The sequence below is a fragment of the Battus philenor genome, unplaced genomic scaffold (assembly GCF_028537555.1).
Source record: "Battus philenor isolate CCGP_79_NKW_IND1 unplaced genomic scaffold, ilBatPhil1.0.hap1 SCAF_23, whole genome shotgun sequence".
NCBI lineage: Eukaryota > Metazoa > Arthropoda > Insecta > Lepidoptera > Papilionidae > Battus > Battus philenor.
In genome coordinates, this window is record NW_027181686.1 from 12,727,083 (window position 1) to 12,743,205 (window position 16,123).

A 16,123-nucleotide genomic window follows, 5' to 3' on the forward strand; every position below is an offset into this window, starting at 1 on the left:
TTATTTTTAACATTAAGTCTATGCAGACTCTTTTTCAGCCTAAGTCTCTTCATTCTAAATTCATAGCATAGTGTCTTACTAGATATGAACATTTACAAAAATAGGCAATATTAGTAAGTAATCCTTATGGTTTTACCACAGCCAATGAATTAACTAGACTTTGAGTGTCGAAAGTAGAAGGAGTTCCAAATAATTTTGTATTTGGAACATTGTTGTCGTTTTGCTGTCCACGGCAGGATGAAAGGTTTAAAATTCCGGGAACGTTTCCGGGGTGTTCTACGATAGATGAACTAAGCCTAAGTCTTTAAAAAACTATCGCTGAATCTGTGTGTGCATAATTTGTGTGAAAAGGGAGCCATAAGAGCCCAGTTAGATAGAAACCAGAATCAAATTGTGCTGCACTATTATGATTTACTTCAACTTAAGCTAGGAGAGTTCCAAGTGCTCCAACTTCACGAGACAGATGAGTAAGAGAAAGTAGTAGGGAAACAGTAGATTAGCGATTTTCATCTAAAACCCACAGAAATCCCAGTCTGTAAGTACAGTACACCCGTTTAAAGTTCGTTGTGTTCGCGTGTGTTTGCGCAGGCGTCCGTGCGTTGCCTGGGTCACCGCGGCCGCTTCCTCGAGATCGGGCGATACGACATGAGCAGGAACACGGCGGTGGAGCTGCGCTCGCGCCGCGAACTCGTTTTCTACCCAGTGATGCTCGACTACATCTTCGACGACGACAGCTACGATTTGCGAAAGGTGATTCCATTGTCACGAAGTGAACTGACGATACAGTCAAGGTCACGGGAAGTTGCCGGACGCGAGCAGCGCAAGACCAGCCGTCATGGGGATTGTCAGCTAATGTTGTGTTGAAGAATTAGTTTAGACTTTGCTCTGACTTAAAGTTGCCAATCAACCGACCCTGCGGTCGTGTCTGGATGAGTGCGAGGGTCGATCGCTCCATCAGTTTTACCGAAGAGTGGAGACAATATTTAAATTGTCTCATTTTTTCCATGTTCACGCCAGGAATTGGAGCTGCTGATCGTGGAAGGCATAGCCACCGGGGCGGTGCGGCCTCTTACCTCATGTGTTTTCGGCAAGAATGAGGTGGAAGCCGCCTTTCGTTACATGGCAGCCGGTCGCCACGTTGGTAAGGTATGTACCGCTGCAGATTGTGTCATGAACCAACCCTTCGATGAGGTGTATCTTTATAACGATTAAAATTTCCAGTTGCACCTTCAAATGTGACCAGATCATTTCACATCAGACGCAAAGAGATAGTCCTTTGCATCGTATTTTGAATTGCACGAAATAATACTGTTGTTTGAACAGGTACTAATAAGAATACAAGAGGAGGAGTCTAGTCCTGCTGGTTCTGCTCTCGTGGAAGCTGTGCCGAGGTGAGCACTTTTTTATTTTGTTGGAAATCTTCTGAATTTTATTGCAGAGGGAGGGTTATGTTGTATTCTTACTTTGATGATGAGATGGATCAGATCGTGGCGCACATCCTTGCTGGTTGTCCTGCGTTGGGGGGAAAGATAGATAGACCAATCATCACCTACCTGATGAGCGACTACAATCTACGCCCTACAATCCTTGAGCATTGTAAAAATGTGGCGCAGATCACAATAAATAGAAACAAGACGCAGCCGCAGATCCTGAGAGTCGGTGTGATTCGCAGGAAATAAACTGAATTGTGATAAAAATCGAAATCTGAAACTGTAATTGTAAAACTAGAAATAAAGTGTATTATATAAAAGTGAGTCATAGAAATCTGTTGTATGTAATGTGGAATTGTGATGAAGAGGGACAGAAGGAAGGCATAAAAGGTAGAGTAGAAGGAAGGAGTATGTAAATAAAATAATTTTTTTTTTGAATGGCCCCCGCTATTGGGTCGTCTCGTATTCCCTATCATACATTTTTCTTCTTTCTCTTCTTTTATACATCATATTATCTTTCGTTCATTTCTTTCCCTTTTGCTCTGTATCGCCTTTCATTCGTTCCTCATTACTTTTACATTTTCTTATATACTTTATCACATTTTTAACTTATGTTCTATTATTTATTCTATATCACTTTATTACTTTTCTTTGTCAGTCTTATTTGTTTGCAATTTTTGATTTTCGTTTTTTACATTTTTTTGGGTTTATTTTTCTCTATTACATTTCTTATTATTTTTTTGCAAAGTATGAGAAACTGTTCTTTGGTTTTTTCGTCGCATATCAGGAAGGCTATTGTTTCCTCCCTGATTTTTACGCCAGACTGGCATTTGAATTCGAGCCGGAGTCTGTCGAATGCGGGACACTGGGCCACAAGGTGGATCACGGTCTGGTCCACGCCCGGTTCACAAAAGCACGAGGGGTCCTCCTTGAGCTTGAACCTGTGGAGGTACTCAGAGAAACCCCCGTGCCCCTTGAAGAGCTGGGCCGAGACCGCGTCCACCTCGATACTGCGGAGCACGCGGTAGGCTGAAATGGCGTCCGGGAAAAATGTCCTCGTCACTGAAGCCATCGTTCCTTCCATATACCTCCTGTTCCATTCGTCGAGCGATTCCAATCTCAGTTGTCGCTTGACGAATGAAATGGGGCATCTCTCATATTCAGGTCTTCTTTTACTCTTCAGGGCCGCGTCCTTGGCCAACTGGTCCGCCCTCTAATTCCCCTTCGTCACCGCGTGCGCTTTCACCCAGTATAATCTTCCATCCTTCCCATTTTCTCTCACTTTCATAACATTTTCTTTCACTCTCAACGCTAGAGGATGGAGGGTGTTTGATCTTGCGACAGTTTCGAGGGCGCACCGCGAGACCGCGAGTCGTCGTATGCAGGAAGGTTGCATGCCTCCGCACATGGCCGGTAAACGACGGTTTCCTAAAAACAGGGAAATATAAAAAAAACTAGTATTTTTCCGTAGCTTTGAATAAGAATCAAAACAGAATACATTCATATAACGTTAGAAATATTGTGAGTGTAAGTGATCAGTTGGTAATCACAGGATGTTTAAAAATGTGTTCAAATAGTTTGTCGTGTCGTGCAGGTACATCTGCCGAGAAGAGCGGGTGTACGTCCTGGTGGGAGGGCTGGGCGGCTTCGGGCTGGAGCTGGCCGACTGGCTGGTGATGCGGGGCGCGAGGAAGCTGGTGATCGTGTCCTCCAGGGGCGTCAGCAACGGGTACCAGGCCTCCAGGCTGAGGCTAGTATTAGACGCCGTTTTATTGTTGTCGCACTGGAGCTACGTTGCCACATGTTTGCAACTAAACATTTATGCAATGAAAATTTTATTTAGATTGACGAGACGATTTTGTGTTTTTTTTTTCTAAAAGCAATAATATGGTAATAGGAACTTTAAAACTTTAAGCGATTCATAAGATTTTTTAAATTTTATCCAAAACTTTTTTCATATATATTGGATCGGCGTCCCTCATAAGTTTGTTTTGTGTGCAGGCTATGGAGCCAGTACGGAGCCAGAGCGGAGATATCAACTCACGACGTCAGCACGGAGGCCGGCTGCGAACAGGTGCTGAGGTTGGCCAACTCGATGGGCCCCGTGGATGCGATATTCAACCTTGCAGCTAAATTCATAGACTTTACATTCGCAAAGCAGACGCCGGACTGCTTTAGAACATCGCTCAAGTCGAAGGCCTTCGCGACGATACATCTTGATAGAGTTTCTCGTCGCCTGTGCCCCTCGCTGCAGTGAGTATACTTGACTACTATTGTGCAATCATTAATAACTAGATTAAAATACAATAGATTGTCTATAAAAGCGGCACATTGGAAAGGACTACAGATAAAAATGGAAGACCATCTAAATGGTAGACTGGTGATATTATATCGAAAATAGGAAAAGACTGACTGGCTGTAGGAGACCATAGAGAATTACGGAAGAAGAAAGAGAGCTCACATAACTATATGACATGTGTATTAGTATGCACATTATTATTAATTTATTCAATTTATCCACACATGATCAGTTACGGTGATCACTTGTGAACGCCATGAGACGCCCGAAGATCCCAAATTAACAGAAACTTGAATCAGATAAGGCTCTCTTACAATGGCATCCTCCGACTTAAAGCTACAAGGGTTCTTCCCTTGATCTAAGAAGAACCTACTAACTAACTCATACAGATTTCTTTTGGTCACTTTTACAAAAATTTTTTCACTGTTGTAGAGCAATTTGCTTCACCGTCTAGGATTTTTAAACAACTTGTTGTTTAAAGTAATATGCATGTATTGAAACACATATGTGTATTGTTATATCGTAAACAAAAGAGTTACTAATTGTATGTAGTTTTTTTATATAATAGTAATGGATTAGGCGTTTGTTTTCCATCTCACCTGATGGAAAGTGTAGATGAAGACGAAGGTTGTACACGCCCATACAAAAGAAACCTGCTCACTCTACTCTTAAAAGCTCCAGATTTCAACTCATCGGGAAAAATAGACCCAGGGAGGTCGTTCTAAATCTTGGCGACTCTCACTAAAAACGAGCTGTCAAACCGTTCAGTTCTACTTTTGGGTATGTCAACAACGTATGGATGAAACTTTTGCCTGCGCTTAGTAGTCCGATAAAGGAATGGAGATGGCTCAATCAGTCCGAAAAAAGCCCCCGAGCACCTCCCAAAGTCCATCTTATAAAAAACTGGTAGGCTGGCAACTCGTCAGAGCCTGTGCTTAATAAATATCTTGACCGATGACATTGTCTCTATTTCACAAAATCTTGCGTTACTCTGTATATTTACGGGGGAGTCGTAAGTGTGTGATGGGGTGTCTGGTAGAATGATAATAATAGGTGTGGTGACGCAGGAAGTTCGTGGTGTTCTCGTCGTCAGTTTGCGCGCTCGGCAACGCAGGCCAGACCAGCTACGCGTTCGCCAACTCGGCGATGGAGCGCGTGTGCGAGCGGCGCCGGGCGAGCGGGCTGCACGCACTCGCCGTGCAGTGGGGCGCGGTGGGAGACGTGAGTTGCATCAGGAGCATTTGCTTTATTTTGTTTTTATAAGATCAAGCTATACAACCATTCTATTTATCCACTTAATGGACCAATGACAAAATCCAGGAAAAGGAGCGTCAGGAAAACAGGTTATTGTGGCAATCTTTTCGGGAGGCCCATGACATGCAATCATAGGCCGTTGGAGCCGAAAGGTTGCTGAGTGGTGACCAAGAGGCCCACAGACGTGGCGTGGGTGGCTTCGCCACTAGCTGCACCGACAATATAGTCAAGGTTGCGTAAGGTTCCCAGACGTGGGCGGTGCAAGGCTGGCCATTGTGGCGATCTTTAGAGGAGGCCTTGCTGTGTTAGCGTCTATCGGCCAACGAGTTGTCGTGTATTCGGCCATTGAGGATTCTTGCCCCATTGCAGCAAAACCAGGAAGAACAGCAGCATGCCATCGTGCTACTATGGTAAACAAGGCTGTCGATGAAAATTGTCTTCGATGCCCGAATATACCAAGAAAAGGTACCGCGAGTTATCGCAGGAGTTCCCGAAACTCTTCTGCCTAAGGTAATAAGAGTTAGAAGAGAGTTTTAAAGGGCAATATTATCAAACAACTACTTGCTTCCCTCTAGAGGTTACATAAGTACCCTGGTACACATGGCTATCTCTCCTAAAACAAAAAAAGGACGTAGAAGATGGTGGAGAGGGGAATAAAACAACACAGAGGAATCTCGTACAGCCATAACGTGCGAAGATGCCAGGGAAGTATGAATTTCCCGCTTAACGCTGTTGCAAATATCGTGGGACGTCGACGCGATTTGACTTCGCACCGAGGACTGTCGTCGAAAGAGTTTTAGTTGTCAGTAAACCCATACATTCCCTAGAGAGCACGGTATTGGGTACATATTATTGCTTCAGAAACCAAAAGGAAATTATCAATTCAGCATCGCGACTGAATACCTAAGGTAGTATATAGTGTCAGCGGATAAGAATCTATCGTGACCCTTGTACCGACATTTCCTTATCTGCATTTAGGTGGGTGTGGTCGCGGACATGACCGAAGCGAACTCGAAGTACGAAGTAGTCGGCACGGTGACGCAACCAATCGCCTGCTGTCTGGACGTCCTGGACAAGTTGTTGCTGCGCGACGAGGTGATTGTTTCCTCCTTCGTGGTGGCGGAGAAAGCGGAGGGCGCCGCGGATGTCGAGACCATAGTGGACACCGTCGCGCAGATAATGGGTAGGTGGTGCGGCTTCAGCTGCCAGGCTTAGCGTCGATCTAAACCCACGGTGTTTGCACAGCGAGGTGTCAAAGAAAATTAATGTTCTGCGTGTAAATTGACTAGCTGGTTATGTACTTATCATGCCGCTGGTATGTTGTAAGGTTTTGTTTTATGTGGATGATACGTTCTACGGAAAAGCGCTTATAAAAATTGGCGTTAAAAAGACTTTCATTGCCTCCAAAAAGAAGGCATATTACGTTCGGTAATTTTCTGAAACCGCAGAAACCAATTAAAAAGTTAAGGGAAATTAAAAGAAATAGGCTGCTTAATAAATTAATTCGAATGTCTGAAAGAAATTAATATTGAATCATAAAATAAATTGTTAAAATTAAATTAATATAGTTTTATATTTTTAATCGTTATCGCTGTCTGGTAATGGTTTGCACCGTTTGCGTAGTGGCTCCTAGTTTAAATATTAATTGACAATGTTGAGCAATACATTCACCTACAAAACTAAAACTTTTACCAATCGCACTGTATATAAAAACGTTTAACGTGCATCCGTTTGCAGGCATCAAGAACTTGAAGTCGGTGTCGCAGCAGGCGGCGCTCGCGGAGCTGGGCATCGACAGCATGATCTCCACCGAGCTGAAGCAGACCTTGGAACGGCAGTACGGGATCTTCTTATCCGCGCACGAGATCAGAAGTCTCACTTTTGCCAAGTAACTATTTTTATTTTAATCTTTTTATTATAACAAAATTGACAGCGATTAAAAGATTTTAAATAAATCTATTTTAAAATTAGGCTCGCTGAAATGAATATGAAAGAAAATGCCACTGCAAACGGAGCAGAAGTGCTAGCAGCATCAGATAAAGAAACGACTAGAATCGCTTGGAGGAGTTTTGGTGAGGAAGAGATGGTGCGAAAGCCATACGTGCGCTTGTCAAACACGGTAACTAATTCTGCAATTTATTTTATTTTACGTGTCAATGACGGGGAGTTCCCCTGATCCTAAAATACAATATATAGTATTTAACATCGCGTTGCATGGCATAGTATAACTATATGTATAAAAATATTCTATTATATTTGGTGTGTCACAAGGACACGACGTACATAACACTAAAAGTAATAATAAATCAACAATTGCTTCCTTTTTAGCATAACGAATGCAATGCTGAAAACGTATTCCTAATCCCTGGCATTGACGGATGCTCGTATAACCTGGAGTGGTTGTGCAGGAAGCTGAACGCTGCAGTGTGCATCCTGCAGCCGGGACTGCACTTGAACGACAGACTCTGCGACATGGTCGACAGGTTTTACATGGTAATCGACTCTATCAAAGTAAACCTTTTAGATACAAACACATTCTAGTTGATTCTTATTTATTTAACGCCACTTACAATCCCTTACATTATCTTTTCCTAGTTATCATGTTGCTACGCGTACACAAAAGAGTTAATTGTTTATGGTGCGATGTACAAATGTTGCGGCACTGTGGTAAGTTAGCTAAACGAAGCGACCACATAGCATCAGTTGGCAAGTTGCCAAGTGTTCAAGCGAAGTAGAGATCGCGGCGTGAACACTTAGGGTGTTCGCAGAGTTATAGTCGAGTGATCGCGTAGTTACGCAATTATTCGCTAAATGTCAGTACACGTCCACGGTTATTTGTTGTCTCGGCGCCGTTAAGCAACACATCTGCCGAGTACAATGGACGTTGTAGTCGTAGCACTACCATCACATGGAACAATACTTTATAAACAAATTTTACACGTGATCGCAATAAGCCTGTAGACTATAGAATTATTTGAAATTAACCGACACTTAAAATACGATATATTGTTCTTTTGTACTGTAACTATGAATTTGATTTTTATATATAATTCTAGACCGTTAAAGAACAAATCACACCGGGAAGGCCGTTCCTGCTCCTGGGTTACAGTTTTGGAACAGTTCTAGTTTTGGAGTTGGCGGCAAAATTGGAACAAGATGGTAAGATCTAAATTCCTAAGATATAGGCAGGACGTATGTGATTCTTAATCTAAACCTCTTCCGTAATATCTCTGAGTAATTTTGTCGGAGGAATCTGCGTAAAAAGCCTCTTTCGTAAATAGCAAAGCTTGTTGTACACTTTGTTGTATACTGTACAAACAGATCTGACCTGTGCCGCGCCGATGTAGGTAAACCATACGAGTACATGTGCACGACGAGTATACGACGACATTGTTCAGGTCGCGGGAAGTCTCTACATGTGGGAAGCGCAAGACATGATGCATGGGGGATGCCTATGCCTATGCGCCTATTGGCTGATATGATGATGATATGTGTTTAAAAAACAGTGTATTTAAACTAGGATGTATTATGGTACAAAAAGAAAGTAAAAATAACATATGTTATTAATATATTGATCGAATACAAGTTTAAGATGGAATAATCTAAAAGTGACAATTTTTTTTTATTCCATTTAAATTTCGTTACTATCCAATAATTACAAATCCTTAGACTGCGCGTCTCAGATGGAACGATCAAGCCATATCATTTATTATTTATTGCAGGCTACGAAGGTCACGTGTGCGCCCTGGACGGCTCCCCGGTCTTCTCCAAAGCCCACCTGAAGGCGCACATACGAACGGAGCTGCAGCACCACGCCGTCGCGCTGGTGATGAACGTGGTCATCCCAAAGTTACACGACGTCCGCTTCGTGAAGGAAAAGCTCCAAGACATTCTTTCTATAGATGAAAAAATTGACTACCTGATCGATGAGCTGAAATTCAAAATGGGGTATTCAAAGGACTTCTTGAAGTCCATCTCGACGTGTATCTACGAGCGGATGTTGCAATTGGAGCGGCTGGACGCGGACGCGATCAGCAGGATCAGGTCGCCAATTACATTAGTCCGGGCGCATGAGGTCACAGTTCCGGGTGCTCGGCACGACTACAGCCTGGGCCGGTTCACATCGGCGTCGGTGCGCGTGCGCAGCATCGTCGGCGACCACTACAGCATCCTCGACAGCGACGAGTGCGCTGCTATCATTAATGAGATCATTAAAAATGTTCCAAGTGCTACAACTTCGAAGTAAGTTATTGTTCGTAGTATTTTATGTAATTGTGTTTTGAATAGAAAGCCTTGTTCTACTTGTTTAAATGAGAACCAAAAAATGATTGCAGTTGTTGTCTAATAAATATCGAGTGTTGAAGATGTAGTTTCATTTATTCACCACGTCCTGTGTAAGCTTTTAGGTGACTGTCTCTTGGAGTTAATTCAACCTCAATGACCGGTTTTTCTATATTATTTACTGTCAGGACGAAGCTACAAACTTTAAAGTAATGCAAAACTAAAACACGAGATAAATAGACAAGTTAAAAAACAATAAAGAATTAAAAAACTAATGGAAGTATGGACAGTGACTGAATGTTCAGCGCTAACTTATCGTTGGGCACTGTTAAATATTAATTTTTAATATATATTTGTTCAACACTTAGCCATTGGGATGCGTGTGGATACAACAATGTAAAATCGAATTAGCGCCGGCGCGTGAGATGTCACATAGCTTGTGAACGCGTCCGACGCCAGGGTCCTTCTCCCGGGCAATGGATCCACACTGACGCGGCTAGCGCGCGGGTGCTTTGAAAAAAAAATCTTATAAATGAAGCTCTGCTGAGACAATAAATCGCTTCCACAAACTTACGCCACCTTCAGATGTACCGCGTATTGTCATGTTTTAAAATAGTTTCAATGTATTAAATATTATATAATGTATTATATAATTTGTAATATAGTATATTTATGTGTTTTATGTTGTTTTTATAATAATTTATACATATGGAACAATAAATTGTCATGTTATAACATGTGCATGTAAACAGTTTTGTAGCGCTCAGTAATTATATACATGCGGTTGTTGTTTAATGTAGAAATAAGAAATGTTATGCAGTAATGTCCACACATTTTATTCAAATGGTATAAATGCGCATAATTACGTCACACTATGCAAAATAAATTGACATTGACATTGACCAACATATATATTGATCGACAGACAATGTGAATATTTATATACGACGTAATTGCATTTTACGGTACATGCAATATGTTTGTATTTACGTAATTATCAATTATTCATTAAATTACAAAGTTCTTATTTAAATTTTAATATAGTCTGTCTAGGAAATCGGGAACTAAAATAAAAAAATAAACTTTTCTTGCGTGAAAGTGCTTTTTATTTTATTGTTTAGGAAAAAAGCAGATAAGAAATGTTTTAAAATTGACATTCACGGAGCGTCAAGCGCGGTGCTGTACGAATATTCATAAATAAGATATCACTGCTAAACCACTGCATGAGCCAGGAGGTACAAGTCTCCACCAATGATCATCACGACTTTCACTACATCATCGGTTCATCTTTCATTGAGGCTATCCAAGCCTGTCTACCCGCCTACAGGCTTTCAAACGGAGAGCTGGTGGGTGGGTGGCTCCATTAGATGGATCGACATAAAGGTCATGTAAAATCATTGAATGCCGATGACCGATCTTTGGTTGACAAGATGATGACGATGCAAAAAAAAAGTTGTAGATTATTTATAAAATTAAAATTACTGCAACTGATGACAAAAAAAATTTATTGCTTTTTTATTGACGTAAGCCGGCAGCCCGGATCCCCGATCGCTCGGCGCGCGCGTCTCACCTCACTCTCGGTCCGGCCGCACATCTGCGCACACGCAAGCACACCGCAATAACTCTCGCTCCGACGCGCCTACCTTTGTATAGTGGTTGTGTGAACAAATAAACACATTTTAAATTTTTTTAAGGTAAACGGTTTTTTGATACCCATATTGTGGTGGTTGTAGAAAAATAAGTACCTAGTCCGCCATATTGGAACGTCGTCCATCTTGAATTTTAAACTTTGACATAATCATCGTGTTTTACTAGCGTAGCCCTTTTATTTGATACCCATATTGAGGGGGTTAAGGAAAAATACGTAATCCGCCATTTTGTATCGGCGGCCATCTTAGATTAATAATGTTATTGATTTTATTATATTGTATTGTCATCTAAATTAAATGTGTGTACCAAATTTCAGATCAATCTGACAACGGGAAGGTGCTTAAATTTCAATTTCTAATTTTGATCCAAATAAATTCCGTACGGGTCGAACTAAATAAAACCGTTTAAAAATTAGGATCTTTTCAATTGCATCCGTTTATTTCATTTCACCACCACAAGTTAAATAAAATATTGAAATCGTGAATTTTATGCCACAGAGTAGAGATGGATTGAAATAAAAAAATGTTTCATTATTTATAAAACGCCATCAGGTCGTCACAAGGTAATTTATGAGTATAACGGCGCGATATCAGGTATCGTAAACGCCTTCGGGCGTACAGTATTTTATAATTAAACATTTAAAATATATACATATAAGTATATAACAAAAACAATGTATATATGTTTTTGCCGTGGTACCGTTATTATATTTCAGAGTGATCGCTTTAATTATTGATTATATATATATATATATATATATATAAAATTCCCGTATCACGGTGTTCGAACTTGAACTCCTCCGAAACGGCTTGACCAATTTTTACCAAATTTTACATGCGTATTCAGTATGTCTGAAAATCGGCTACTATCTATTTTCCATACCCCTAAGTGATAAGGGTGGTCCACCCCTAAATTTTATTTTTAATTTTTTAGACAATTTTTTTGGTTTTTATTTTATTATGATACAGCATACAAAAATACATACAAACCTAAATTTTCACCCCTCTACGATCAACCCTTATCTTACCTTTGTTAATTAAAAACTTTAATTTTTTTGCAAAACAACGTTTGCGGGATCAGCTAGTATATATATATTTTCCAGGAGGACCTTGTATAAAGTGTTAGGATTTTTTTTAAAAAAGTTCAATGTGATCCATAAAGCCAAGTCAGTATTAATTTAAACATATATGTAGTGCATTTACACTTTGATCGGCATCGGATTCTACAACAATTCACTATATTAAAATTAACGTTAGATGGATGGATCAAGAATAAAGTATAATACATTTAAATACCAGACTTGTGTCCAAAATAGATAAAAATGTCGCATTTCATGTTAGCACTAGCCGCCCTGAGTTCAGAGAGTTCCTGCTAAGTTCTTTTTTACACTAAAACCTCCACCTGACAACTTTAACTTCATACAACGCGCTACAATGAATAACTTAATTAATTATGTATAAATGAAACCTCGATATCACATGAAAAAGTTTGAATAACACGTGGAAATTGAACTTTTTTTTTTACTGTCGCCAATGACATCGATGTTCGGGTCGAATGGTCAAATACGGTCGTTCCTTAACTATATATACTAAAGATATCTATGGCGTATAGTTGCCACGCTTGGCAGGCGAGTTGGTAATTACCATCACGTTGGTGGTATTATGGTACTCAGAGGACGCTGCTGCCCATTCTCTGCAAACGTGATGGAACGTGGACATTGAAAATCAAAAAATTGACAAAAGATTGTATACTGGGATATGAACTTGAACGCTACGATCGCATCTCTCAGAGCTCTACCGCTCGGCTCTCATTATTCAAATAGCGATGTACAAAAGGTTACCAAAAGTTAAGACACGCTTGTTATACCAGTGTCTCGATTTCATAAGATTACTAGCTGATCCCGCAAACGTTGTTTTGCAAAAAAAAATAAAGTTTTTAATTAACAAATGTAAGATAAGGGTTGATCGTAGAGGGGTGAAAATTTAGGTTTGTATGTATTTTTGTATGCTGTATCATAATAAAATAAAAACCAAAAAAATTTTCTAAGTAAAGTAAAATTTAGAGGTGGACCACCCTTATCACTTAGGGGTATGGAAAATAGATAGTAGCCGATTCTCAGACATACTGAATACGCATGTAAAATTTGGTAAAAATCGGTCAAGCCGTTTCCGAGGAGTTCAAGTTCGAACACCGTGACACGAGAATTTTATATATTAGATTAATTCTTGTTTATTCACGCTTTCTATAAGAAAAGACAGACTTATTGCCTTTAAGCATTCTCTACCAGTCAACTTAAAGTGATGCAGACATAATAAGTGGGCAGGTTACAACCCAAAGGTTATAATAATAAGTTAATTGGCTATACCAACATAGTATTTATACAAATACTTTACTTATAATAAATTATAAACATATACTTCAAAAAGATTCCTAGTAACAAAAAAAAAAGAAAATCATATGTCATTGTATTGATTTATCATAACATTTTCCTAATAGAGGGTTACATATATATGTATTAGATAGTTGCGATGAATTTTCCGCCAAGAGGTCTCGAACCTTTGGATGCCTTTACAATACGACCTTTTATTATGCCTCTGAAAGAGTAAATAGAGCACATACAGAGTAAATAGAGTCATTTTTCCACCCGTAAGACGTCCACTGTTGGTCATAGGCCTCGTCTAAAGACTTCTAAACTGGTCGGATGAAAGCAGTGTCTTTCGACGATATTAACAAGTTCCTTTATATATTATATTCTAAGTAAGAAAAGGACCAATATTTAACCACATCCGCACATGCAGTGGTAATCGTGCAATAAAGTGCACCGCCCGACAACCCGCTGATAAATGCGTATGCGGTAAACAATGCGAATCACGCAACCGCCGCCGCCAAATTACTCAACACGTGTTTCACCCCTCCACGGGGCGTCTTCAGGAGTTATGTTACACCGATTAGTGCTAAACACAGAGTGAGCTCAGTCCGTCGCCGCTTGTTATTTATATGCCACCTCCTCCCCCACTACTACTCAAAGTCACGTGACCGATCACGTGGGCTATTTTTATTCTACCCTCTATCACGCGTGAGTTATATTTGTGATTTCACGTAACAGACGAGTAAATAAATACTCGTTATATGAATGTACTTGTAATGTTTTATAGTAATGAATTTAGATTCTCGATAGACCGCTGTACAGGAGACGTAGTGCTGTTATAAATTGATAAAGTGAGAAATTAAAGATGCCAGTTGACGGGCCTGTATATATAATATAAAGCAAAGATCAGCGCGGAGGGATGAGTGTTGAGGAAGCGTGCAGTCTTTACTGGACAGGGTTATAGCTGTATGCGCGATGGAGCAAGAGCTGACACTTGAATGTTGGAAGCGAGTCCAACGGTATGAGCGCCTGCGCACGTGATCCCCCATCAGCACCCTGAACACGTTATGCTACTGCACGCGGAAGGTCAAGCCTAAGCTTCCGCAGTCTGAACATTTTATTTAGACCTCGTTATTTATGGATTACAATCAATTATCTTGGCGGCTGTTGGGGCCGGAAGGTTTTTTGGTCCCCGTTTTTGAGGTTACACTTTCATTTTATGGGACAGACTTTGATTTCACTAAGTTTTCGAGTACTTTCTTTATTTGTCTTCTTTCGCCCATCACAATATCTGTCATTTTTGTATCTTTTGTCTTTTTGTCATTTTTGTATTTTTGAGTGAAAGAAATAAGTATACAAGAAAATTTGAATAATGAAGGAATATAGTAAAAAGGCTTGTGAAGGACTACAGAAGTGAACGCTAATAAAAAAAAAATAAAAAAAATATTTGACACAGAATTCTCTGTCGTAGATTTAAGGAAGGGGAACGAGTGGCTCCTAAAATGGACCGTGATATATATTTGTTTTTTATGTTACTTTCTCCACGTTTTATTTTATTCTTATGTTTGCATCGCCTTCTATCTTTTGCCATATTACGTTTTTTTATATCTTTTTTTAACATTTTCTTTTATTATTCTTATTATATTTTTCTTTATAAGCACTTAATTATAATTCTATTTTTTAATGTCATATTTCTATACGACAGTTATTTTTATAAGCCTTTTCTTTGCCTGACATTGATTTTTATTTATTTTTATTACTTCATTTATTATAATTATTGCAAATTGCAAGAAAGTAGCGGTAACCTGCGTCCCGATGTTGCCACTATCTATTTTGACTTCCGATTCTATTTTCTGACCTGTTCTCATGCCGCACCCCAGGTGGAAGGCAGAAGGACCTCTACAAAGTGGACGAAAGACATTATCAAGTCCCGGGGAGTCGCTGTGTGTTGCATCATCGTCATCATTTTAGTAAAAGGACTTCCATTGCTAGAAACAAGCCTCAACCATTCATTTTCAACTAGCAGGTCGTAATCAAATGAAATATAAAGTAAGAAAAGAACCAATATTTAGCCACTTCCGCACATGCATGTGGCTAAATATTGGTCCTTTTCTTAATTAGGATGGACTTCCCCGAGGTAACGCCTGATTCCATTAAATATGAAATATAAAGCTTATTAACAATTGAACAATCATTAAATGTCAGAATTCACAAATGAGTAATAAATCGTCGTTATAGTTTTTTTTGCGTTACTGTCAAAAAATTTAAATACAATCCATTGACGACATGAATAATTACTAACAAAATAACTATATATTAAACGTTGTTTTACGTACCGTAGTTACGTGGAGCTGGTGGCTTGCGTTCATTTACGTACGCACTGTGCGGTAGACACTCGAGTTCACGTGACACTTTGTAGTTGATCCGATAACAATACTTAACAATTGCTTTAATATACAAAATTGTTATTTGGTAAGTTGCAGCAACATGCAAAAGTTATTTTATTATGTACTCGTTTAATATATAGATCCGTAGCTTGGACTTATACAGAATGATTGGTAAGTGGAAAAACTTTAAATGATTGAATGTATAACATTTCTTTGCAAAGATCTTTAAAGATTTTGCACCTATTTGATATCACACTAAATAAATCGAACACTTTGAAATGTATTACATGAATTCATTTTTTATATATATTCATTTATAAAGCTCACAAAGACAATAATTATTTTTTGTAAGTTCTAATCTGAGTTTAGAAATCACTTTTTCTAACAATAACGACATTAAGTAATTTATTATTTCTCAAACCATTGGTTTTTGGATAAAGTGTACCTTGTTTTT

General features: G+C 39.5%; 1 protein-coding gene across 1 annotated transcript in view; it reads left to right on the forward strand.

Annotated features, from left to right (window-relative positions):
* LOC137924408 (fatty acid synthase-like) overlaps nucleotides 1–9,319 on the forward strand; it is a 35,883-nt gene extending 26,564 nt beyond the window's left edge. The window contains exons 32-43 of the mRNA XM_068767807.1: nucleotides 589–750; nucleotides 1,018–1,146; nucleotides 1,324–1,391; nucleotides 3,025–3,180; nucleotides 3,432–3,683; nucleotides 4,797–4,950; nucleotides 5,962–6,166; nucleotides 6,721–6,871; nucleotides 6,955–7,102; nucleotides 7,312–7,476; nucleotides 8,040–8,142; nucleotides 8,706–9,319. Of these exons, the coding sequence (XP_068623908.1) occupies nucleotides 589–750; nucleotides 1,018–1,146; nucleotides 1,324–1,391; nucleotides 3,025–3,180; nucleotides 3,432–3,683; nucleotides 4,797–4,950; nucleotides 5,962–6,166; nucleotides 6,721–6,871; nucleotides 6,955–7,102; nucleotides 7,312–7,476; nucleotides 8,040–8,142; nucleotides 8,706–9,229 (2,217 nt within the window). The 3' untranslated portion in view covers nucleotides 9,230–9,319. The remainder of the gene's footprint in view (nucleotides 1–588; nucleotides 751–1,017; nucleotides 1,147–1,323; nucleotides 1,392–3,024; nucleotides 3,181–3,431; nucleotides 3,684–4,796; nucleotides 4,951–5,961; nucleotides 6,167–6,720; nucleotides 6,872–6,954; nucleotides 7,103–7,311; nucleotides 7,477–8,039; nucleotides 8,143–8,705) is intronic.
* The last annotated feature ends 6,804 nt before the right edge of the window (nucleotides 9,320–16,123 follow it).